General features: G+C 43.5%; 1 protein-coding gene across 9 annotated transcripts in view; it reads left to right on the top strand.

Annotated features, from left to right (window-relative positions):
- SMOC1 (SPARC related modular calcium binding 1) overlaps positions 1-24732 on the top strand; it is a 150858-nt gene that overhangs the window by 11882 nt on the left and 114244 nt on the right. For 7 of the 9 annotated variants that reach the window (XM_069017573.1, XM_069017572.1, XM_069017569.1 and 4 more), the window contains exon 1: positions 8021-8223. The exons of the other annotated variants lie outside the window; for them this stretch is intronic. In XM_069017573.1, coding sequence (XP_068873674.1) covers positions 8119-8223 — 105 coding nt within the window. In that variant the 5' untranslated portion in view covers positions 8021-8118. Of the gene's footprint in view, positions 1-8020; positions 8224-24732 lie in introns of those variants that run through there. 9 annotated transcript variants of the gene reach the window in all.

Here is a 24732-nt window from a genome sequence, read left to right as displayed (position 1 = left end):
TTAACTACTAAAATTCCAGTCTCGGTATCTTTTGTTCTATTTATTGTTGTACATGTCCTGAAGCCCAAACCTGGGACAAAATGTAAGAGCCTGACAATGCCACAAGCACTTTTGTATCTGTGCTGCTATTTTAGATCATTACAGGAACACATGCTAGCCACCCTATGTGGTTCTGGGTTCAAACCACCATGTCAGAGTATTTGGTATGGGGTACTTAACTGAGTCTCTCCTTCCAGTACCTCCTTGACTTGCTTTCTTTTGCTAGTAGTAATCAGAGTTGCAGTGGGAAAGTTCATGGCATGTGTGTTTTATCTTTCCTTTTTTCTTCTCTCCTTAGCTGCTGTCCCAGAAGTAGGGAATAGGATGACACAGCAGTGCGCTGGCAGTCTGCCTCCTCAAACACCCTGAGCACTTTCTGTTAGAAACCACCTTCATCGTTTCTTGTTCTGACTGCTGGGCTGTGCCATGTGCTGTTACAACATTGCCTTGTCTCAGCAGTGAAGCCGTTTCATTTAGTGATGGATAAAATAGCCCATAGAGTACAGCTTGACTCAGCCTTTAAGTATTCAGCATTGGTTAGTGATGAAGCACAAAATCTTGATGTATAAACACACATTCTTTATGTGTAGAAGCAACAGGACAAAACCTAAGAATGTTTTTATAACATTTTGAGGTGAACAGTCTCTTCTTATGCAAAACTCCTTGCAAACTTGGCCATACAAGCAGATATGTTCAGGATACGGTCTATTTTCACCAGTTTGCCTCAGATCCTGTGAGTACTAGCTAGGGGTCAGCAGGGGGACCACAGTCTTTTCTAAAAATGGGGGTGTTGCACTGTGATGTGTGATGATGCTGACCCACTTCTGTCTTTGTGCCACCACTGAGTGATGATAATGCAACACTCTCTCGTTTTCAATGGCAATATGCTCTTACACTGGGATGAAGAGAAATAGGTGACACTACTTTATGGCATTCAAATGAGTGCATTTCAGAGCAAGGTCCCTTCTTCATCAGCAGCATTGGAAAAAAGTACCAGAGCTCTTTGACAGTTTTGTTGTCTGTTGGGGACAGTGGGACATAGCAAAACATGTCTTATACTTCTTGTCACTTGCTTAAGAAAGGGAAATAAGGCACAGACAGGGTTTTTGACCAGCTCTAGGTGCTTCCAGCTAAGCTGAGAACAAACCCTGGGATCCTAGTATCTTGTCTAACTTCTGGAAAGCAGCAGCTCTTTTTCTGAGCTGATTCTTGCCTGTCTTCATATAAGAAGCTCTGTGTGTCTCTGCTCATCAGTTGAGCCGAGGGTAGGGGATTTCTGTAAAATACACTCCAGTGTAGATTCCCATCGCTTTCTGTATGGATCTCCCACGGTCCTGTCTGCCCTTCTGTCTCATTCCTTGCCCCCATTTTCTAGGCAGCAATGCTGGAGTCTATCCTCTTGACTAAGCTGTTGCACTTTAATTTTCAACAGGCCCCTATTGCTCTTGCACCTTGTGTGTGGTCTTTGAACGTTATGTGGCTCGGCAGCTGGGAATAGTGAGTGGGTGGGCAATTTAAAACAGAAAGACTCTGTATCAGCACAGGGCTGAGGTTTGAACTCTGCTCAGCTTTGGATACGTGTAGCTGGTTCTCAGGGCTGTGATTTAAGTGCCGTTTTGCTGGTGTCAGTGTGAAACTTAAATCAGTGCTAAGAAACTGGTAGGGAAGAAAAAACAAACTTTGCCTGTCCGATAACGAGTGTTACTCTTGGCCCTGATGAAAAACTGCGGGATCAAGACATCTTAGAATGTATTCTGCTGTTTTGTCACCATTTTGCCTCCACAACTGAGAAGACAAAAAGTGTCTAATTTGATGTCAGGGTTTCTTTGCTGGAGTATATTTCTGAGCTGTTTCATGCTATTTAGAACACAAGTCTGATTCTGAGTTTCCTGAAGATATGGACTGCTAACAGAGAGAGGCAGATGAGGGGGGTGCCAACTCATGGGACAAAATACTTTATTGCATTCATCTGAGCATCTCTCTAAGACAAGGTAAATGTGCTCAAGCAACAAAATACAGTCCCAATGTCATGACCTGTTGAGGTCACAGGGCCTGGTCCTCAGTCGTTTCCTCCTTTTTGTTGTTGTCTTTGCTGGTGGAGGATCACATGCAGGGGAGGTCAGACAAGAGACCTTGCCTTCCATGTGCCCTGGCATGATTCCCACCCACCCACCCACCCACATACACACACTTTTGCACTTTTGATGGTGAGCCCACTCTGCATGGGCAGAGAGTTCTTATGTATGGGGGATTCACCACTTGCTCTCCTTTGCATTTGCAGCCCAGAGTACCGAGTCCTCAAAATTTCAGTGCAGAGGTAGTTCTTCCCCCACCCACTTTCCATCTATCCCACCCAGGTAGACAGGATGAGCAGAAAGAATCCTTGCCTTGATAAGATTGATAAATGAGGTTGGAACAGAGCTCTTCTTTTCTGGAGTCCATATGGAGTCCAACCCAACTTCAAACTCATAGTTGACAAAATAAAAAAAAAATTGGCAAGTCCCTAAGTACTTTTAAGGATTCTAAAGGTGAAAGATACGGTCGATTGGCATTCTTTTTAGAGCCTGGAGTGATGTTACATTTGCTGCACAGAATTCAAAGGAGTGCACAATTAACATTAGAAATCTATTAGATATTTGGAAGAGTCATTCAATTTTCCGGTGCCACATATATACCCATCATTCACCACCACTGTAGCAGGCCTTATATTGATTTTTGGCATTATTTCCTATAATTTGCAATACATAAGTAAGAGTAAAAAGGCCAAAAAAGGAGAATAGGCTTATTTTCAAAGAGCTGGCAGATTACAGACCAACATCAGCTATGTCATTGTAGTGGTTCCACCCTTAAAAACAGGTATGTGCTGCAGTACCATGAAAAAACACACTGAAGAACAAATGAGCATTACTGCCTCTTTACTACATCTTGCACTTTACTGCATTCCTTTCTTTTTGATTTCATTCTGTTTTGTTTTGTTTTGATAATAATACTGGTGTATGGACAACAGCCTCTTCCCATGATGGAATAACATAGGTTGGTGCATGAAGGTGTGGCTGGGTAATAGGACCAGATGGATGGGCACTTGTGAGAGGTGAGGGTTTGGCAGTGGTGGGAACTAATCAGGACTACTAGCAACTCTGGGAAACCAAAGTAGTGCAGCCAGGACCAACACAATCTAATATACTTTACAGAGAAAAAGTCTGAACAGAATTTCTGTATGACGTATAATGAATGAAGTGGCAGACTCTAGATGGATTTCATGGGAAAAGTCTTGAAATCCTGTAATATTTTTTGACAAAGTTTTCTGTTCAAGTATAAGTGAATATTCTGCAAAGAGCTTCCAGGATGAAAAGCCCAATAGGATACTTGTTTTTTACTACCAGGGTTTCTGTTTCATTCAGGCACACACACACACACACACACATATATATATACATACATATATGTATATATATATATATATAGCATCCATAAAAAGCTGAGACTCCTTTTTGTTGACATGATCCAGTAAATACACCCCAAAACATGCTGAACACCCCAAAGTAATGTGTCTCTTTCTTAACAAGTGTGAATACTTTGCACTCAGCAGCAACTGACTGTTTCTCCATCATGGGAAGAGGTTGTTGGCCATATACCAGTATTATTATGAAAACAAAAAAGAAAGGAATGCAGTAAAGTGAAAGATGTAATAAAAAACTGTGTTGACAGTGGGATGACACTGTAAAATTGCTGTATGCTGTGATGTGAATCCTTTCGAACCCAATGATGTTCCACCCTCATAATCAATGAGTCAAACTTACTCCTCCCCACACTCCCAGTATTCTACCTCTGTCTGGGAAGCTGGGGAAATTGTATTCTACCTCATTTTTGGGTGACTGGACAGACTTTCTCTTCCTGTGGTTGCTATTCCTAACTGCACAGGGTCATGAGTGTGCTCAGTTGTGGCTTTTCAGTCTTTATTTGGGACTGCCTTGAACTTGCCTCTAGATGGAGATTTGCAGGTATCAGCATAGTAGAAAAGGTTCTTCTGCTACTGCAGGTTCTCAGCAATTAAGGCCTGGCGGCAATTGATAATTCTCTGATTAAAATGGTCCAAATGATTAAATGGGCAAAAAGTTACAAAGGGGAAAAAAACAGCTCTAAATTCTGCATTGTTACAACCTACAAAAATGAATCTTACAGCAAATTTCCCATGTTCTTCTTTACCCATTTTATTAATTGTGAGAACAAGTGAAATCTAAACCTCTTGCAGGAGTGATTGTAGCATCTACTGACTTTAAAAAGAATCTTTAATGGTAAATTAGTCCCTAAAAGCAATTACCTCATATTTGGAGGCAGCAGATTATTCTCTATTGAAAGCTGAGTAATCATTTCTACTAAACATGTGCAAGAGGGGATTCATGCCCTGATGGAAGCTGTGGCAGATAAATCCCATGATGGTTCTGAGTTCCAATACTGTTCAAAAGAGGACAGCGATCTTCTGAAACTTGAGGACAGGACAAGTAGAAGCAGAGGCAAATAATCAAAGCAATCAAACAGTTCTCCCTGAACAGTTGTCAAGACCACCAGTATACATGTCCTGTGCCATGAGTTTGTGGTGGTGCACATGATATGCAAGCACTATGGCAACAAGATATTAATCATCAACAGAGATGGGCACAGGTTGGGGTAAATCTTCAGAGGTGCAAGTTGTAGGTTGTATCTCGAGTACACAACAAGCCCCAACGGTACCAGTTTCAACACTACCTCAGCAGCATTGCATAGTTGAATTCATTGTGGCTGAGCTTACGTCATCCTCTGAAGGATCCATTTGTTGAGCCTGGTATACAAATGCCTAGACATGAAGAACAACTTCTCTTCCAGTTCTGTATCCCTCTCTCTTTGCGGTTTTCAGTTACAGACTCTGGGCAAGTTCTTTGCTAGTGGGACACCACTGATTGAAGTGGCACTGTGCCAGCAGTATTTGGCACTCTGGGTGATGGCAGGGATTTTCAGAAGCGTTTAAGTGAGAAGATTAGGTGCCCAATCCCTCTTTTGTTTGGTCAATAGCCTTTTCTTGGCTCATCAGCATCTCTGCAAGGCCACTGATGCCGAGTGCAGGCACTTTCTACTTGCCAGCAACCTGAGAGAAATAACAGACAATTTAATGGCACAAAGCTTTCTGTTTCTGTAATTTATTTTATTTACCTAGATTTTTCTTTGATGATGCCACGCCAGTAAAGTGCGCCTATACTAACTAGAGTACCAGGCCCAGTGTGCTGAAGAGTCAGGCACACATTTTCAATGGTGAAAGTGACTCACCACTGGAAAAAACCGATGTATTTTCTCTCTTAACCGTGTCTTTAAACAGAGCTTGGATGTCCCTCCAGCCACCTGAATGGTGACTTGCTGAGATTTTTGGGCTTGGAACAGCTCAGTAAAATTTAGTGGTGATACACAGGCCAGGCTATAAAGTCTCTTCTGCAGTAAGGCACTTACTATCTACAAACGAAATATTTCTCCCTACAGAGAGACACCTGGCCATGGCTGGAAGTACAATGTGGCAAGGTTATGAACAGCTTTGACCATGAAGGGGTCAAAGGGTTCTGCTCACCCTCTCTGGAACTCCTACTTGGTGTTAAGATGCTGCTGGTGTCAAGACCTCATAGACATTCGTGGGTTGGTTTCTGATGTAGCTGGTATTGTTTATCAGGGATTAAGAAAACAATTACTTTTTCATGGTGGGAACAAACATTTATCTAGCATAGAGATCCTGATATCCTTGTGTTTGTGTGTGAAAAATAAACCAAAGAAAGACATTAATGTTTAAAGTACAAGTGACAAAGAACACATGAAGGCAAAACACAAAATAGGTCAGATGCAAAAATCCCCCTATGAAATTGGAGAGGAGAATATAGGCGAGCGTAATATTGTTATCTGGACCGAAATTGAATCAAGACTTAAGTATGAGGTGATGTGGTACTTCAGTGGTGGGATCACTGCTTCAACAAAACTGTACTAGATTCTGCCTGTCTGTTCATAGATTCAGATGTGCACCAGTAGAACTTGTCCAGCCTCAACAGAGCTGATCCTGATATACACAAGGACACTCATATTCAGATTTCCCAGCTCTTCCCCTCCTCTTCCCTTCAAGGTCTCTCTGCTCATGTCATGTGGAATGGCACAAGTTCAGGTGTGGATCAGAGGGACTTTGAAATGGAAAATCAGAGGATACCACAGGCCATACTGGAGAAGAGCTGGCAAAGCTTAGAACCAGGCTAGCGGAGTGGCGAGGGTTAGGACTAAGGTAGGCTTGTATGGGGCACTGTGTTTGGAGTCCCAGAGAAATCTGCAAGCCAAGAATAAGGAATACTGGCAGAGCTCCATGTGAGTAACAAACGGCTTATCCTGCTAGGCTAATGACAAAATGGTACATATTGGCATTTAATTTTTTTTTTTTTTTAAGGAAAAGAAAGATTAAAGCAACCGCTATACCTAAACACTCTGCTTTGCTCTGATACGATGCCAGAATTACATGACTTCTACTGTGTAACAAGGTTCTTTGTGTGGGCGTAGCAGCCCCTCCCCATACCTAGCGGATACACTCTAGGGAATTTTTGCAAGTGCGAGTATTGCCTGTTGGAAGGTCACTGAGTAAAGAAAGCTAATACATTGTATGAAAAAATGTCATGTTTTGTGTGCTTCCGTAAGAGCACCACAAAAGAGTCCTACATAAAGGTTATTATCACTATTACATGCACAGCAATGACCCCCCCATGCATATTACTCTGCAATATGTTGAGCCTCTGCCCTGCCCTCCATCAAACTCAAGATGGTACTTTGAAAATTAAGGACTTGATGTAAATGCAAGCCAGTCTAGTCCACAAGATATCCCCACCACTCAGTCCCTCTGCCAGGTAGAGGGCTTGGCATTACCCTCTGCCTCCAATGCTCAGGGTCTACAGCTTGCTGCCATTACAATGCCATGGTACTGCTCCCTCTTCAGACATGCCTGTAGAGACTGGGCCTTGCTGGTAGATGTATCTCCGTTTTCTCCTCTTCTCCTGCTTCTGCTCCACAGCTGCACTAACTCACCTGTTGTGTGACAATGCTCATTTTCTACCCAAACTTCCCATTACTTGGTGCCTGGTGCTTGGACGAACTGGGACCCGTGTGCAGTCTCTACGGGCTTGTCATCTCAAGAGGAACTAAACTTGAACTTGGGATGGTTTCCCAGGTGCAAGGTGTGTATTACCAAAGACCTCAAACACATCACCTGCGCGAGGTCTGCAGGATTAGCTGGGCAATGCAAAGCAATGAGCTGGGCGCTAGGTCTGCAGCTGGGAACGCAAAGGAAGATCTTCAGGGAGGGGTAGACTCTGGGGCTGTGGGTCACCATGTCCCGAGTGTCGGCATGGAGGTGGCACGACGACCTGCACTCCCTGAGACACGAGCTTACTCCTATAGCAGCCTTGGCCCCAGAGCGCAGGATCGAATGAACACGGTTTGTGGACCATGAGGTGATTTCCTTTGACAAATTTACTTGCTCGCTAACCCGACCCGGCTGCACGGCTCAGCTGTCACTGTCCCCGCCCGGGGCTCGGGCCGTGGTATGCCCTGCAGAGCTTTGAGGCGGCGGCACAGCCCGGCACCCCGCGGGGAGTGCCGGCCGCGCTGTCTGGCCGTCTCCCGCGGCCTCGCCGGGGCTGCCCGGCGCCCGCGCACACGTCCGGCCGCCGGGAGCTCCAAGCGCCGCCGGGAGCTCCAGGTGCCGCGGGCACGGGGACGGCGCCCGCCCCGGGCCCTGCGCCGCGCCGCCCGAGGCCAACCTGCGCCGCCCGCCGTCCGCCCGGCGGGGGGGCGGGGCGAGAGGCGGCGCGGCTCCGGCATTGGCCGCGGCCCGCGGCGGCCGCACGGCGATAGGCGCACGGCGCGGTCAGTGCCGGCCGGCCCCGCCCCGCCGCGGCTTTATAACGGGCATCCCCATGGCCGAGGCGGGGAACCTGCTGCGGCGGGACCGGCGCTGCCGCACCGCCCGACACGCTGCCGCCCGGGAGAGCCGCCTCCGGTGGCCGCAGAGCCGCGCCGCCCCGAGGGACGATGGTGCCGCGGGCCTGGCGCGGAGCGGGGGCTCGCCCGTTCCTGCTGGCGCTGCTGCTGGTGCATCTGGCGCCGGGTCGCAGCCACCGAGCCACGGGGCCCCGGGTAAGTGAGCTGCCGCCCCGGCCCGGCAGGTTGCCGTGCCCTGCCGTGCCCCGGCCCGCCGCCCCCGCGCCCTGTCAGCGCCGCAGGTGGAGCCCCGGCCGCCGGGCAGAGACCCTGGCCCCGCTCCCCCCGGGCGCGGACCCTCGTAAGGGCCTCCCCGCTCGCATATTAAAAGCCGGGTATCGGCTGCATGCGAGAAGTTCATACACCGGTATTAACTTGTTGGTATTTATTGCAGAAAAACACGGGAGGGGGGGAGGTTGGCAGGCTGTGTTTTTATATTACTCGACTTGGATTTAATGTAGCCCCTGTTCCCAGCACATAGCTTTAGGACTTTTCTTTTTTTATGTTCCCGAGCAGGGATTAAATGAATCCCTGTAATAAAGCTAGATGCCTTCAGCCCCGGCTTCTCCCTGTAGGAGTCTAGCTCTGTTTTTTTTAATCTGACAGTGTTTGACTCTTACTGGGGCTGTTCATTTCACTTACCAAACGATTACATTGCTCTGGGGGAGAACACAACATTTTTCTAAATATGGTTGTCCCAGTGAGTGAGTGTTACCACTGCAGCACCACTACGGAGTAGCGTGACAGTTTTCAATTATAAAGCTGCAAAACAGTAGCTGTTCTTCAGCCAATGCTGCAATGAAAGCACAGCTCTGGGTAAGTGGAAAAACTTATCTCTCTGCAGGCATGTTGGATGCATTGGCCGTGTGCATTCTTGACCCAGCAGTCTAAAATGCTATGAAGTGTAGTACCTAATTAACTTAGCCCATAGTTAGGCAAGACTAGGAGTCTTTGAAATCCCTGCTCAGCCAAAGTATGACAATAAGGGACTTTAGTGAAATGTTCTTTATTTTTTTCCTAATGGAAGTGTTTGACCATGATGGCTATTAAATGCTTCTCAGAGCTATGGAAAGTGTACAACCGGCTGCACTGATGTTGTTGTGTTCAGCTGTGCTGTGTAGCCTCTTTTATGGCCAGATGTGTAACAGCAACTGTTAGTTCTGATCTCACCAGTTCTAAGTCAGAACTGGTGTGTGCCATAAATTACTGGCGACTTGCTTTAAAAGATCAACCAACACAGGGGGTTTTATGCATATATCTTTATTACCTGATATCAAGCATAAACCTCAAAACTGGAGTGATTCCACATAGAGAGGAGCTTTAAAGATGATAAGTAAGAGTCTGGCTGGATGACTAGGACTTTCATCAGCACCAGTATCTAACTGCTTTAATGAAGTGCAATTGAAACAACAAAATAAAAAAATCCTGATGGTAGTGCATAATTATTCAATGAGCCTGTATACCAAACAGTTTGCCTATATACCATTTTTTGTACTGTACTTTACAAGGCAGTTTAATTGCTCCCTGTGCTGTGTTGTCTTGGGGTGGGAGCTACTTCAGGCGTGTGGAAAACCAAATACAAAGGACTACTGATTTACCTTTTGCTTGAAGTAAGTAAACTGACTTGGCTATTTCTTCCTTCATGACTGGAGAGAATATCTGTGAGCACTAACATCTACAGTTCTGTAGGAGGATGTGCCTTAAAATTTTAACTTAGTGTTTTAACTTATGAGCTCTTAAATGGAAAGCTGTATATTTCCAGCTCATGAAATCTGCCTTTTTGCACCTCAAAGTGTCATAATTAAGTGCATGTGAAGGTGAGGAGTTTGGTTTACTTGGTTGCAACCAGGCTGATTGATATAAGCCCCTGAGCTTCATCTCTTGCAGTGATTAGACATTGCCAGTAAAGTTGTCATTGCCAGTAAAGGTGCCATACTTTCAATTCAAATAAAAATAAAAGTACTTTATTATTAATTTCTTAAACAATGACTACCAGGTTACACCAGTATGTATTTCTCACGTAGGCTTGCAATCAAGAGTGTATTCCTGTCAGGAAATCTCCCTGGGCGGGTGTCAGTGTTGCAGTTCTGAGCGTCTAATCTTGTAGGTGTGCAATTGCTAGGTGTGATACCTGCTCTTCCACACTCTTTTCTGTATGGTGAGCACTAGAACTGCAGTATTTGCAAGCTGAAATGCTTTTAAAGGTGAACAACAGTTTTTAGTCCTACTCAGTGAATTCAAATGACCAGCAATAATGCTGGAATCAAGTCCTAGATCTTCCTCCTTGCATTTCCCTTGCTACTGTAGTGTTCTAAGATAGGCAGCCAGCTCTTTTACTGGATACATAAGCAGAAGAGAATGGCTTGCTACTGTTTGCAGAAAATGTTGGAAAACTAGAGGTATTGAAGAGAAGTAGGTATATCTACATCTCTTGTGCCAATAAGGGATGAAACTTTCAGATGAAGTGAGTTCAGGATAATTACTTGAATACCAAGGTAAATTATAAGTGCAGCTAGTACCTACAGGTCTGTTGAGGAACTTCTGGCTCTCAAAAGATGTATGAAGCTTGCTGTTTCTTGTTACAGTGAAACTATGAGCAGTGATGTGAATTCCTTAGGCTTGGTGTCAGTGACTTGTAGGAAACATCTGGCTCTTGCATATATGCTGTTGCCCAATGACAGTTAATAACAACTGTCCCAAGTGGAGCACCATAGGAAGTCTAATATCTTGTCCTAGAAATAACTTGGAAGCCCAAGGCTGCTGTGTGACTTGTTTCCTCAGCTGAAAGACTCTAGTAAAGCTTCTGCTGTGTTACGCAATCACCTGGTCACTTCTACTTCTGTAGCTCAAAAGAGCATTGTGGAACTATACTTGAAAAATGTCTGTTAGAAGGATGCTACCTTCTGGAAAAAGATAATCAGGCTTTATTTTCTATTCATATTATCTTCTTGTGTGCCTCTTTCTCTCTGCTGGCATGAGATCTGAGGTGTGTGACAAGCCAGGTCTTGCTGTTTCCCCCCTCCTTGATCCCAAAGCGATAGATGGGGAGCTTGACCAGGCTGGCTCTTGCATCTCCTACTGTGTGGTGCATTTAAGCAGTATTCTTTCATAGCAGATTAAATAGATTGTGCCACTAAGCTCCATTTTCCTCCACCTGGATAATTAAGTGTGACCTTTGTTTTTTCTAGTTCAGAGAGAGATCTGTGTCGGCCCTCTGCTATCTAACTCCTGACCATTATGACATCCATTTATGGCAGAGAGCTGTTGGTGACAGTAATGACAGATACGAGCACGGAGAAATGGTGAATGCTTGCAGGAGGCCCAGAATGCGCTGCAGCAGTCAAAAGCTGTCCTACCAACAGGCTTGGATTTCTGGAAGACTGGGGACCTGTGCCCCTCCAGTGACTTCAGAGGACTAAAAGACGGTAGGGGAGGACAGGGTATCACTATAATTTTCTTCATAGTTCCATGCATGGAAACATGTCATATCTTCCCATGAAAGGCATGCTGGGGGAAGACCTTACAGTTCAGTGCTGTTACAAAGAAAGGTAGTAAATAGTAAAATTGTGAATCTACCAACAGATTCCAGTGCATAAATTGGAGTGCTACAGAGCATTGGGAATTTCCTGCTGCAGCTGGCTACTAGTTAGAACACCAAATAAGAATCTTGATTAAAAAAATGCTGAAAAGGCTGCTCCAGCTTTGTTGGTAGGTTTTCAATGACTGAATTTTGTTTCTTGGTTTGAGCTTAGTCACCACTCTGCATTGCAATGGTCTACACCAATAATTAGCAACTGAAGCACTTTAATGATTTTAGATTTCTTTACCATTGGAGAGATTCATTTAATGAAGAAACAAGTACCCAAAGGCAAGTCTTTAGAAAAGAGGACAGATTTTTTACTCTATGGCAAACAGCTTTTGGTTACAAATACCCTGTTTTGGTTGGCTGAGGGATGTTTTTTACCCAAGTGGAAACTCTGGAGCTATACTGCTTATTTCTACTTCTCCTTGCTCCTGTTTAGACCTTTAATGTTAGCTAAATTCATTTATGTGTACTAAAGAAACTGCTGTGACTTGTGTTTTTTAAACAGTGTGCAACTGTGGTGAAGAACAGGATTAATTCTTGTGCAGAGAAGTATTAAAACATTATGTTCCTATTGGAACAGTGGGCCCTGTTCTAAACAGAAAAATGCTGTAGAATTTGACTTGTTCTGTTTAGTCTTAGAGTTGGTGTTTTAACTGCCTGAACTTCAGAGTTGGCTACAAGAATATTTCCACTCATGTTAATAAACTGTGCTGTTAATGAAAGATTTCTGGCCAGCAAAAGATTAGGTACAGAAAGAGAAACTGCTCATGTATTTTTTTCTGGTGGTGGCAGCAAGCTCTGTAGCTGGTGGAACACCTACAATGATAACCTCTTGGACTAATTTTCCAGTTTCTAGCTCTAGTCATGTGTTAAGGTAATCTTCACAGTGCAGAGCAGATGCTCTCTTGGCTTCTTTCATTTCCAGATGGCCTGAAGCAATTGGTAAGATGACTGTAAACTCATTTCAGTAGTATAGTAGCTCTGAAATATTAATACTGCTATTTAAATATCTTAGATGTTCTTATCCTGCCATCTCAAACTAATTGCGACATTACTATGTCAAAAAAACCCCAAACAAACAAAACCCCATTTGTCTCTTACTTGGCTGGTGAATCCCAGTTCTTCTGGTGCTGGCACATCTGACAGTGCAGTTAAGTGTTACACAATAAGCTTTATACTAACATTAAAAGCTAAACATGGAAGCAATACAGGTGGAACTGAAGCTGATCCGTGAAGGCTGCTGTGCTGACTGCCATACTTAAGCATCCTGTGAGACAGTGTGGTGGCTTCCTGTCAGAGTCCCCTGGCAGCTGCCACGAGGTCTCTGGTGCTGATGCACCATCCAGGGACTTTGTGGCACGGCAGACCTTGAGCCAAGCTTGGTGTGCAGTGGGAGTAGTTTACTGCTTTGGTCCTCAAGTGATGTTCTGTCAAAGTAGCAGCTGTTGTGACTTCAACTGTGAAGCTTACGAGCTTAAGTGCTGTCACTGCTTTGGTAGGACTCTAAGCTTCCTGTGCTCATTTGTGAGAAGCTCTTCTGTTTGTGAATTTCTTGCTCTAGTGAAGGCTGCCATTGATGTGGGTATATCCATTCCATGCTGGAGCTTTCTGGATGAGGAGGGAGGTCAGTGTGAGATTTGGTTATGCAGAGAAACTACCAGTATGTCATGGAACTGGTAGGTAACTGTCTGCCTCTTCTGACTGGCTCACGTGAGCAGTTACAACTTGTGTTCAGCAGCTTATATGTGAACCATGTGAAGCTTTCTGTGTGTGAAGACTTTACTGCTTGTAGGTATGAGAGTATAAGGAGTATTCTGGCACCAAAACCCTAACTGAGAATGCAGCTCTGTGCTTTTTTTTTTTTTTGGTGGTGAGGGGAGGAGGGATTGTAGCTTTAAGAGAATAACAACAGGAAAGCATAGCTAGTCACACCAGGGTGTAAAGTTTTATTCAGGACAGTGAAAACCACCCACCATACAAAAGAGTTCTTTGTATATGGCCTCATGTAGGCTATCAGCAGCTCTTCAGCCTGAGAGCAGCTTCCCCAGGATAAGGCCTTCCCTTGAAACCAGACTCATGCCTCCTATCCTCAATGATTTTTCTCTTTATTAAGGTGGGTTCCTAATGCAACTTAGGCTCCTGTGGGATGCTGCAGTAACAATATAGATGGTGTTAGCAATGTTCATGGGTGTTATAAAAAGGTCATCTGCTTGTTTGGTGAGGGAAACATTGCCTCATATAGTGGGTCTGTCCTCTGACCAATGCTATTTATTAAAAACTTGAGGTGACAGTTATGGTTGTTATGCTTCCCTACAAGAACTGCTCCAAGGGAAGCCGGTGCTATCTGAGTAGAAGGCCTTCATGCCTCCATGGAAGTGCAGCCCCTACTGTGTTGCAAGTGATGATGGAGCAAACCTGCTTTGGCTTATGAAGGGATTCACTCTAGTCTGTGTGGCACTTTTAGGGTAGTCTGAAGACTGGCCTGAGCCTGACTGGATGATGCCAAGGTGACTGCAGCAGCCTGGAGTAATACCCTTGGTGGAAAGCTGTCCTCTCTCTCTCACTGGAGATATTCGAGAACCATCTGGATGCAACCCTGTGCCATGTGCTCCAAGATGACCCTGCTTGAGCAGGGAGGTGGGACCAGATGACCCACTGTGGTCCCTTTCAACCTGAGCCGCTCTGTAATTGTCAGATGTTTCTGTTGTGTGTCTGTCCTTAGAGCAGTGGCCTAGAAGGCCCCGTAAGCCTCCAGCTGCCTGGACTGTCAAACTCTTTGCTGGTGGTCTCCCAGCTGTAGCCTGCTCAGAAGGATATGCCTGCATGTTGGGTTTGTGCATTTTTGCCTCCCACTGGCTTGTGGCTGGGCCAGCTGCTTTTGAGGGCCCACTGACAACTGACAGAGGTTTTCATTTGGAGTGGCACGTAGCTATGCAGTGGGCAAGTGAGTGGTAGGTGTGAAATGAGAGCAAACTTAAGTACCTCCCCCCAAGGTCTGTGGCTAGAGATAGGAAAATAACACTAGTTACTATAGTAACAGAGGCTGCATCATTAAAGGTTGGCTCAGGGTTTTGGCAAGTAGAGTCTGGCAGCAAAGCCTAGACAAGCAACCCACCAGCACTGCTGGCAGACTCTGCACGCAGGTGGAGGAAGTCATACAGAAACTGGTGTGTGTAGGCAGATAACTTGCTCTGCCATGGGCACCTAGACTCCCCTCTTGGGCTGGAGCTGGAGTTCTGTTGCCTCTGGATGAAGTAGATGAATGAATGTGAGCAGGACATCATACCTGAGTAACTGCCACAGAGGACCATACTGCTCACTGCTTGAATATAGACCCAGAACATGTGCCAGAGTTCTGAAAACTGGGTTGCTTTGCCCCATGCACTGACTTGAAGTGGCTAAGGGGAAAGAAGCAGATTGTTTGCATGCAACATTCCTTCTCTGCAAGGCATAGACTATTGAGATTCTATTCTATGAATCTATTGAGATTGGCTCTGTAGGCTGCATGGCAGCCCTTGTCAATCTGAAGTTAAATTTGATTCACTGCTGTAAGAGCATTGGCCTAATATAATTTTTCTCTATTCTGAGTCTCATGACCAACTGAAAGAATGTAATTTTATCCTATTCAGAGTGGCAGAAGTGTGCTCTTTCTGTGCTACTGAGCTGTTGCTTAAAGCTGGGGTTGAGGGGGTGGTAAAAGTGAGGGCTTTCTCTTGGGAGAGCCTCTGATAAAAAGAATCATAGTAAGTGGAAGGGAAGGTGTGTAGGGATGAGCAAGATGGGGAAGTAGGACAGATGAAACAACTTGTTTTTCTACGTTTTTTCTTGGCCACTGGTCCAGTTAATTATAGTTGGAATCATATCCAGAGAGAAGTGCCGATCCTCAAGTAGGGAGGAGAGGTTCCAAACACTTAGTGGGCAGATTCTGTTTCAGAGTTTCTCTTGGCCACCAGTCCTCTGTAACCATTACTTGGGTCACAGACTAGAAGGAATGTGGAAAATGTTGTCCATCCCTGTTCTCTTCTCTGTTCCATGACTGAGAATTATCACTTGAATTGCACAGGGAAGCCATATTCTGCCTTCTGATGAACAAAGTCCACTACCTTAGCTGCTGTATGTAGGCATATGATGCATGGAATATTGCTTGTTCTATAATTACATGGAGTCCAGAGTCGTTGATTGACAACTTTTTCATTGGTTTATAGAGAACCCAAAATACAAGATCATACAATCCTTAGTTGTCATTCTTATACTTTAGGGTTTGACACTCCAACAAATTAAAACAATCCAATACAGCCTTAATGTAAAGATAACTGTCTCAGATTCTATGGCTATTGTGGGTTGCACAAGAAGCAGCGTGACCATGTATGGTATGGAGGGGGAGTGAACTGGGAATCAAAGAGATAAAGAAGCATCCTTAGGTGAAAACACCTGGTAGAGGTAGTGGTATCCTTTAATGTCCAGATGTACACTATCTCTAGATCTTGCTTCTGTGTGTACCGTATACATGCTAGTCAGAAACATGTAGTATGGTAATCTTTTGTTGCAGCATGGACTCCCTTGAGTAGCATGAAGATTAAAGAACCTACTCTAGCTAGTACATCAAACCGCTTCCCTTCCCACTTCTTTGAAGCAGATTTATATGCATTCTGCACTTGGGCTTAAACAAATACACAGTGGAACTAGGTGCAAGTTAAGAACTAAAAAGCCAGAAGCTCTTGGGTGTAATTTCCAAGTGGAGGATATTAAATGAGTTGGAGTTTGTGGATACTAGCCAGATAAAGGGGTTTCTGCCTGAGCCAAGAAGCTGCTTCTGATTTGGGTCTAGTTACCATACAGAATGGTGGTAACTCTTGTTGGCTTCTGCCTGGAGTTTTGCATTTGGCTTATTCCTTTGCCCTTAGAAGTGAGCAGACAAGTGTTGCAAAAGAAGATGAGCTGTGTGCAAAATTAGCTTTTAAAAATGTGTACGCATCTGGAACACTAGAGGATTATCAGCTCCAAACTTGTAGGGAAATGGGGAGTTTTAATGTATATGCTTCTCAGGCTCAGTGGAAGCAAATTACTTTTAACAGAAATCTGTGAGACTGGTATGTGTAAAATGAACAGGGGTGTTAATGCAATGTTTTTTTCCTCCACTGTTTTTTTTTTTTTTTTTTGCTCCACAGTTCTAGAGATTAGCTTGACTTATTTCCCTTTCTGTGTCTTAACCTCAAAATATGTAAATCTAGAAGAACTTGATCCACCTTTTAAAATTGAAAACAATACCAGTATCTACAGCCAAGGCTTTGGAGTTCTGTCAGGTAAGGGATTGTGGGTAAGTGCTGCTGTTGTAGTAAACCTTCCTGCTGTTGTAGTAAACCGTGGCCAGTTGGATTCTCAGTGCTGCTGGTGGTGGTGTTATTTGACCTCAGTTAGCTGCAATGCATCTGAAATATTCCTGGAAATTAGGCTAGATGCAGAAATCTGTCTGACTAGAGCTTTAACATAACTTGTGAAAGTGCTTGCTATGGGATAGGATTTCTTAAATGCACTGCACACATGTAGAAGCCCAGGGGTTTAGTTTTTGGCTGTAAGAGAATGATGCTTCTGGCTGCTGTACCTGAAGGCCTCAGGTTATTCTAGAGATACTATCCTACAGCTTTGTAGGTAAAAATCTGAAGTGATGGCCAAGCGACACTGCTTATCTGGATAGGTGATACCTTATTCCACCAGTAGGTATTTCAATGGTGGCTGCTGGCTGTGCTACCTGTCTCATGCTTTCCATAAAGAGGGTGAACACTGAAGAATTTTGCTATGATTTTTTAATCAGGGTTGCTACAGTAGCAGACTTTTTCAGTGTCTATGGGCTGTCTTTCCTTCTTTATTATTGCATAAAGTACAGAGAGTATTTTTATGAGCAGGAATCGTACCCCTAGGTCTAGGTTTGAAAGTCAAAGCTGTCTTCTATGGGCTTTAGCTTGTTAGGTGCTCTGTAGAGCCAGGGATAGTTCTGCTTCATAGTCAGGATGTTCTCTGAGTGGCAGTAACTGCTCTTGCACTCCCTTTACTTTCCCAGTTTAAGCTTGAACTGTCAAAGGAGTAGTAGGTGCAATTTCTACAGACTTTTACAAAATGGACATTATTTGCTGCTGGTGGCATATTAATGATTGTTAAATCCATTGTCTAGAAGTATGGGGAAGTATGTCAGCCCACTCTTTTTTTTTTTTGGGTGGTCATCTTCAGGAGCTCCCAGGGAACTGAGTGTTCTCTTCACAGTGAACTCTGAAAGTGCTTTATGCTCCAATTTGGTGGTGGTTTTCTTTTTCCAAATGAAGGACTCTTACATCGAGGTAGTCTAGTTGGCTCTGAAGTAATCTGGATGTTACTGTTGTAGCTGTTGAAGACTTAAGTTTTCCAAGGCTGTCAGGTTTTGTCCTCTACTCAGTTCCTCTGATGTAACAAATGGGTTGGTAGAAAAAAAATGTGTTCTGTTGTGCTTGAGCTGTCACCCTTCTTAAAACTTGAAGAGTTGTTGAAATCTAACTCTTGGAGCTCTCCTGAACTTCTTGCTTACCTATCAGTTATGCATACCCTGAAAAATCAGGATTACATTTAAGGTGGCTGATAGAGCTGTAAATGACTGAACAAGTTAAACATTTGCCATTTTGTTACTAAAATAGGGTGTCTCTTAAGGGTGAATAAGACAGGGACTGGAAAGCAATCAGTGTGAAACCTTGGCTTTTCTTGTCTTCATCTTCAGTTGTCAGTGAGACTATATCAATTTCAGGATTTTTATTGTCAGCAATAGATACCTAAGGGAGTTCCATACTAGCTGGATTGTGAAGAGAAGTTAAGCTTTTCTTTACCATGAAAGTGCTTCTTCACCTGAAGCACTTTGGCAGCAGTATCGGAGCTGAAACTAGCTGTTGCTCATCAGCATACTGCAGTGTATGTTTTGCAGATTTCTAATCTGGATTTGAAAGCACCAATAGGACAAGGCATCCTAACTCATCTGCATTGTTTTGTAGAATCTGTCGGTGTGTAAACAGGTATGATGTGTCGCTGTTAGCTTTTATCCTAGGAGGATGAAGCTATCCTGGTTTGTGTGTGTGTGGTTCTTGCATGAAAGTAATTTAAAAAAAAGTCAGTCCAAACTTCCAAATCAGGTTTTGCCTGTATAATTAAGAAAAATGCAGTGTATCTTCTAGAACACTTTTTTTTGGTGCTGAAACTGGAACTGAGTGGGAGGAAAAAAAATTACCACACTTGAGTAAATTTAAGCGTTCCTAACACCTGTCCCTCAACATTTCTGGATTTGGCCCAGTTGTATGACAAGTACATTTTGAGCCCAAAGATTTGAGAATTGGATCTAGCTTGAATAGCTGGTGTCAGAAACAAGCTAAGTTTTTAAGTTTCCTGTCAGAACTCTAAGAATTTACCTAAAAGTCTTCAAGTCTTGCTTCTAGTTCTGTTGGCAAACAAAGCCAAAAATGCTTCAACAGTTGCTTTACATAATCAAAAGACTTTTCCCCTGGGCCCTGCTGAAGTCCCAGAATCGGGAAGAGTTCAGTGGTAGAACCTCATGCAATTTGAAGAGAAAGATTTGATAAAAATAATCAAGCAACAGTGTGCTCTCCAGTGAATGACAGTCCCAAATAGAAAGTTTAACTCAGCTCTCTGAAAGTTTTTCTCTGTAGCAAAGAATACCGAGTTACAAAGGCATATCTAATTTTTCCCCCTATGTTTAAAAGAGGTAGGTATCTTAACCATAGTAACTGTTCTTTCTGTTAAACTTCATATCTTCTCAGGTATCCTATGCAACTCTTAGCTCTTTATTGCTTTTGTTAAGGAAATTCCCACATCTGACCTTAAGTGGTAGGCCTCTACTATAACTACTTCCAAGTTAGCCTGACCACTAATAGTGTCACCTACAGAATAGCTGTAGGTGAAAAGCTTCTGACTAGCTTTTCCTTTGTCCAGACTCCTGTCAAAATCTGCTTTGTTTCCTCTAAGATACATACTCTCTGGGTGTGCCTCTGTTCAGGCAGGACAGCCAGAGTGGGAGAACAGTTCTGAACTTGGTAGTTTTTGCTGAACTCTGCCTGAAGCCTTCCTCCTGGTAAAGGTGTGTCCAATTTCAGGAATTCATGCTTTTCTTTGGAATCACTGGGGCAAGTAAATCAAGTTAAACTGCACATATATATTCCACTTGACATGTTTTCCTTCAGTTTGTTCAGCATTGATAAATCCACTTGTAAAGATATAACCAGCCTTTCAGGGCAACGATTAAGTGCTGCATGTCAGAGCAAAAGCTGAAGATGACTTTCACTTCTTTCCTTGTCTTCACCTTGCATGGAACTGTGGAGAATAGAAGCACTTGTATTCAGGAAGTGCCAGAAGGCTGATTCTAGATGTGATGAGGTCACCTGAGATTAAGAGGACAAAATAGGGTATTATCTTTGGCTTGTCTCTGGTTAGTATTTATTAGAAAGCAAACTTAGGGATTACCACAAACAGCCTAAGCCAAGCATGTCAGTTCTTCAATGTATGGTATACTGATGTTCACGCATATCCATGCATTTCCTAAGGCAACCAATTAGGATCAAATGAGAAGAGATAATCTTGTTAAATCTCATGCCAGTGTTCAGATGGGTAGAACTGTACTTATCTAAAATTGCTTTAGTGGGACTTGGTAGTGGCTTTTGTTTCACTAGCAGATGTTGATGTAAAAATACAAGACTCTCTTGGCATCTGTTTTATTGTGAGGTGATTGACACCAGTGCTAGGCATTGTTTACACAAAACATCTGAATGTAGTCACAACTGGATTCAACAAGATACTTACTAACTGAAGACAACATTTATAGATGCTGACACTGATGAAGCTTGTTTAGCTGAGGACCTCTACTAAATTGCAATCAGGATTTAATGGATTTGAATAAAGGAAATGTCTTAAAATGGGCAAGGGACAGAGTTTGAGGAAATATTTCTTACCCAAAGAGCAGCGAGTACTTTCTTTTACTTTCCCCAGCTCCGACCTTGTTTTTTCTGATAAAGCAGCTGCTGCAGTATCAACTGTAAATGAAACTCATATCGAGCTGCTGCCCTGGTTTCCTATTCATCTTGAGCACTTGGCTTAGAGCTTCACATCCCTGAAATGAAAGAAAAGCACCAGGAAGTTTCCCCTTACTTTAGGGACTGACATGCCTCTATCTTGGGTATTCTTTGGGGAGGGAGTTGATGGTACCTGGTGACATCTTGTTCTCAGTTGGGGATTATTAGAATGTACAGCTGACTCTTGGGAAATCTTTCTAGATATAGGGCAACATCTATGTTAAATCTAGTGCTGTGTGCAGAGTCTGCTTGGCTTGAACAGTTTTAGTTGGACCTACTGCTTTCAGACAGTAGCTTGATTTTGTAGGAGGCTTCCCTTCAAATGTGATTGCTGTTTGGGGAAAGTTTTTGTGGAAATTGAGTAAGATTAGAAAGTCATCCCACTTTAAAGCTCAAATGGCACTGATTCAACAAACACTACTAGATACTAAAGAGACAATTGTGAAGGGCTGAATGAGTATCTGGCAAGTGTCTGTCTCAGTTGAAGCTTGGAATCCACTTCAGTTATTGCAATATAAGCTCTTCGGCTAGAAAAGGTCAACAGTTTTAGAAGGACCGGATAGCTCAGAATCTCTGAGTTGGTGTCAGACAATGACAAAATTAAACAGAACTGTAATTAATCACTTGCTTTCACTTAATTCCCCATTCCTTCCCTTGGCTGATTTATTTACTGGTTTATTCACTTATGCCAGGGAAAGCTGCCTTTCTAGATTTCAGACCATCCATGTATTTCTTAAGCCTCACTTATGCTACAGTATCTCTAATGACAAGCAAGCTGGCACCAAGTTATCCACAGGACCAAACAGCATGGCCTGTTCTTGACTGGAGTGTGAGGATTGTGCCTAGAATCTGGAAACTGGAAATGTTTCTGCTTTTGTCCTTGCTTGTGTGGTTGGTTGACCTTGCCCAGCTGCCAGACTCCTCCTCACTTCTTCCCATGCTCCAGCATGGGTTTTTCTTAGAGACTGAAATCTGCTCCATCTAAGCCACTGCAGTAATTCACGAACACTTCATTGATCTTACACTTTAATGCACTAATGAAACTCTATTACTTTACTTGCATTGCATGCTTCCTTTTGGCAGGATATTGTGGAAAGTACAAGCTTTAAGTAAAATTCAGTAATTTTATTAAAAAAAAAAATCTATCCTAGCTATACAAGTACCACTGCCTGAGCAAAGATTGTTGGCAATTAAGTGCAACAGGCAACAAGTTTAGTTGGGTACTCCCAAGCTGTAACAGCCTTCTGTTTCCAGGCTGTTTTTCTGCCCATAAACAATAATTTATGCTGCATCCATTCTGTGGTCTGTGTTTCCATGCTCATGTCCGGACACGTTTTCTGGTCCCTGGCTCTCTGTTAAACATGATGTTTTGGCCTGCTGTGAGCTACAGCCCGATAACTGCTGTGTCTGGACTGACAGATTTTGTCTGCTGGTTATATGGCTGGAGCTGGATTTAGTCACTTGTCTTGGTGTCAAGGCTGGATGAAGAACAGCTACTGGAGGTGGTCTAGACAGCTCTAGCCTCTTGGTTGAAGTGCTGACATTGTGGAAGTGGAGCAGCTTTTAGAGTGTAGAGCTCTCATTATGATACTGCAGCTCCTGATAGCCAGCCTGTGCTGGCTGTAGGGATGGACCATGCTGAAAATGGGCTCTTCGTTTCTACTGGCTTAGCACCTCTAGTTATCAGGCAATTTAAAACACTTGGAAGTGCTTCAGGTGTTCCTTTTGTGCCACAGACTAGTGAATTCAGTAAAGTTAACTTTTGAAATAGCTTCTAAAAGCACAGTAATTAAAAAATCCTTGGCTGTTTGCAGCTGTTATCTTTTGGAGACTGGACACTCAGCTTAGTGATAGTAGGTACATTTCTCCTGTTTCAGAAACCCAGCTTCTTCACTGTTCTCAAAGAGTAGTTTATTAACTCATCCCACCATCCACGTGCTTGTATATCACTGGATCAGAGATGTTGGTTCAGTGATAGTACCTGGTATTTGTCTCTAAGGAAGAGGTGATGGTGTGACTTATGAACACTTCAGTGCACCAGCTGCAGTCTGGAAGTGCTACTTAGGAACTTTAATGCTGTCTGATTATATAACCCCCATGAAAAAAGGATTTACAGCTCAGAGGTTCTGCTGCAAGTTAAAGATAAAACACTGCTTTCCTTTCCTGAACTCCTAGGAACTATACTGACCTAGCTATGCCTCTTACCCTCTGTTCAGAGTAACGAGTTCCAGGTTTTTTTTCTGTTTGTAATACAAAGTTCTTCATTCTGTCTCCTTAGAGAAAGCAGAACTTGTATGTACTCACCACAAGTTGATAGCTGATAATAGGAACAAATGTTAATTACTAAAATCACAGTGGACCCCTAGTCCACCCAGATTTATGTTAAAAGTTGCAGTATTCTGTTATGATGTTCCAGTCAAGTGTTACATGCATGAGAAGTAACTTTACTTCCAAGGAAGTGTAAGACAAGCTATTTCTTCAGCCCTTTGGAGTAGGCTAAGGCTATGTATGGAACTTGTTGAATAGAGAGGATTTATCCCCCCACAACCCCCCCTAAATAGGGTCTATGTCTCAAAGCAATAGTAGATTATTTCTTTGCTGATGTGAGACTAGTTAAGTGTGTCTAGTTAAGTGTGTCTGGGCTAACTTTAGTTGAAGACTCTACTTTCATTATAGGCACACTTTGCTGGTGTCCTGTGCTGGTGGAACTTCCTATCTGCCCTGCACCTAGAGTAAGTGTAATTGAGCACAGGGCTATCTACAAGAGTTTATCTGCTAAAAGAAAACTGTCCATCTCCCCAGCAGAGATCCGGGGTGACTCATATGTCCCAACCTTGGAATTATAACTTGGCATTATAATTAGTTTTATCCTGCCCCTTGTTTGGAAGCTTTCCCTGCAAACCTAGTATAGTGGTTGGTGTGTAGATCCAGACTGTTTACGTGTACTTTTGGACTCTGCAAGGATGCCCACCTTTGCCAACAACTGTAGAAGACACACTTGTGATCTGATAAGGGTATTGCCTGGACTTCATGAAGTTGGGTTAATTATCTGGAGGTGCTTTGAACTGGCATACCTGGTCATGTTGTACTTCCCCTTAGTGAACTGCACAGTGTGATTGTATCACACTGGTTATGACACTGCTGTGTGCTGCCCCGGGCAAGCTGGTTTCAAACTGAATGTGGAGCAGTACTTGAGGGTATGATGTGGCTCCTCAGAACATGGAAGAGTTATCCACAGTGCACTAGGAACTGAATTTTCAAGAGGTGTTGGTGGATGGCTTTGGCCCCATATACACCCTGGAAAGTCTTTGTCTGAATAGGGAAAGGAAACTTAGCCCTCAGGTGTGATGGACTAGATCTAGCCTAGCTAGGGCATACTGTTAATTGAGGCTCTTAACATCTACATTCTCTCTGCTATTAAGTCCTATGACCAGCCTGTGCAAGGCTCTTGACAGCTGCTTTTTATTTTCCATTGTCAAATATTTAAGTACTTCCTTGAAATAGAATAGTGAGATGATTCTGGTGAGTGCAGGGCTTCTCTGTTCAGCTGTTGCTTGTTAAATGTGAATACAGGATTGTCAGTTGCCTTCAGTTCTTCTTGTTTAGGTTTGCAGCATGGGAAAGTGGAAATCTGTCATGGGTGTCCGTAAACACAGTATGTTAAAACATTGTCTGCAAGTGTGAACAAGGCTCTTGATGGGAATGAGGGAAGTAGAGCTGGAATTTGTAGTGATGTTGAATTTAGCTCAGAAGGAAAGAAGAGGTTATTTTTGTCTGCATATGAGTCAGAGTGCTCAGAAATCCTTTCTGCTGTCTAAATTACCAAAGAACTTGAAATGAGATGGCAAAAACTTGACCAGTATACACAGTGGTGTGTCAGGGTGGGAATATATGCGTTGATGGGATTTCTGGCTTCATTAGGTGATGAATTGGCTCATGTTAAGCTAAAGGCTGGAATCTTGCATGGAGGCAGTTATGATAACC

The sequence above is a fragment of the Aphelocoma coerulescens genome, chromosome 5 (assembly GCF_041296385.1).
Source record: "Aphelocoma coerulescens isolate FSJ_1873_10779 chromosome 5, UR_Acoe_1.0, whole genome shotgun sequence".
Taxonomy (NCBI): Eukaryota; Metazoa; Chordata; class Aves; order Passeriformes; family Corvidae; genus Aphelocoma; species Aphelocoma coerulescens.
Note: the sequence above shows the minus strand (reverse complement) of the source record. Positions and strands in the feature narration are given on the sequence as shown.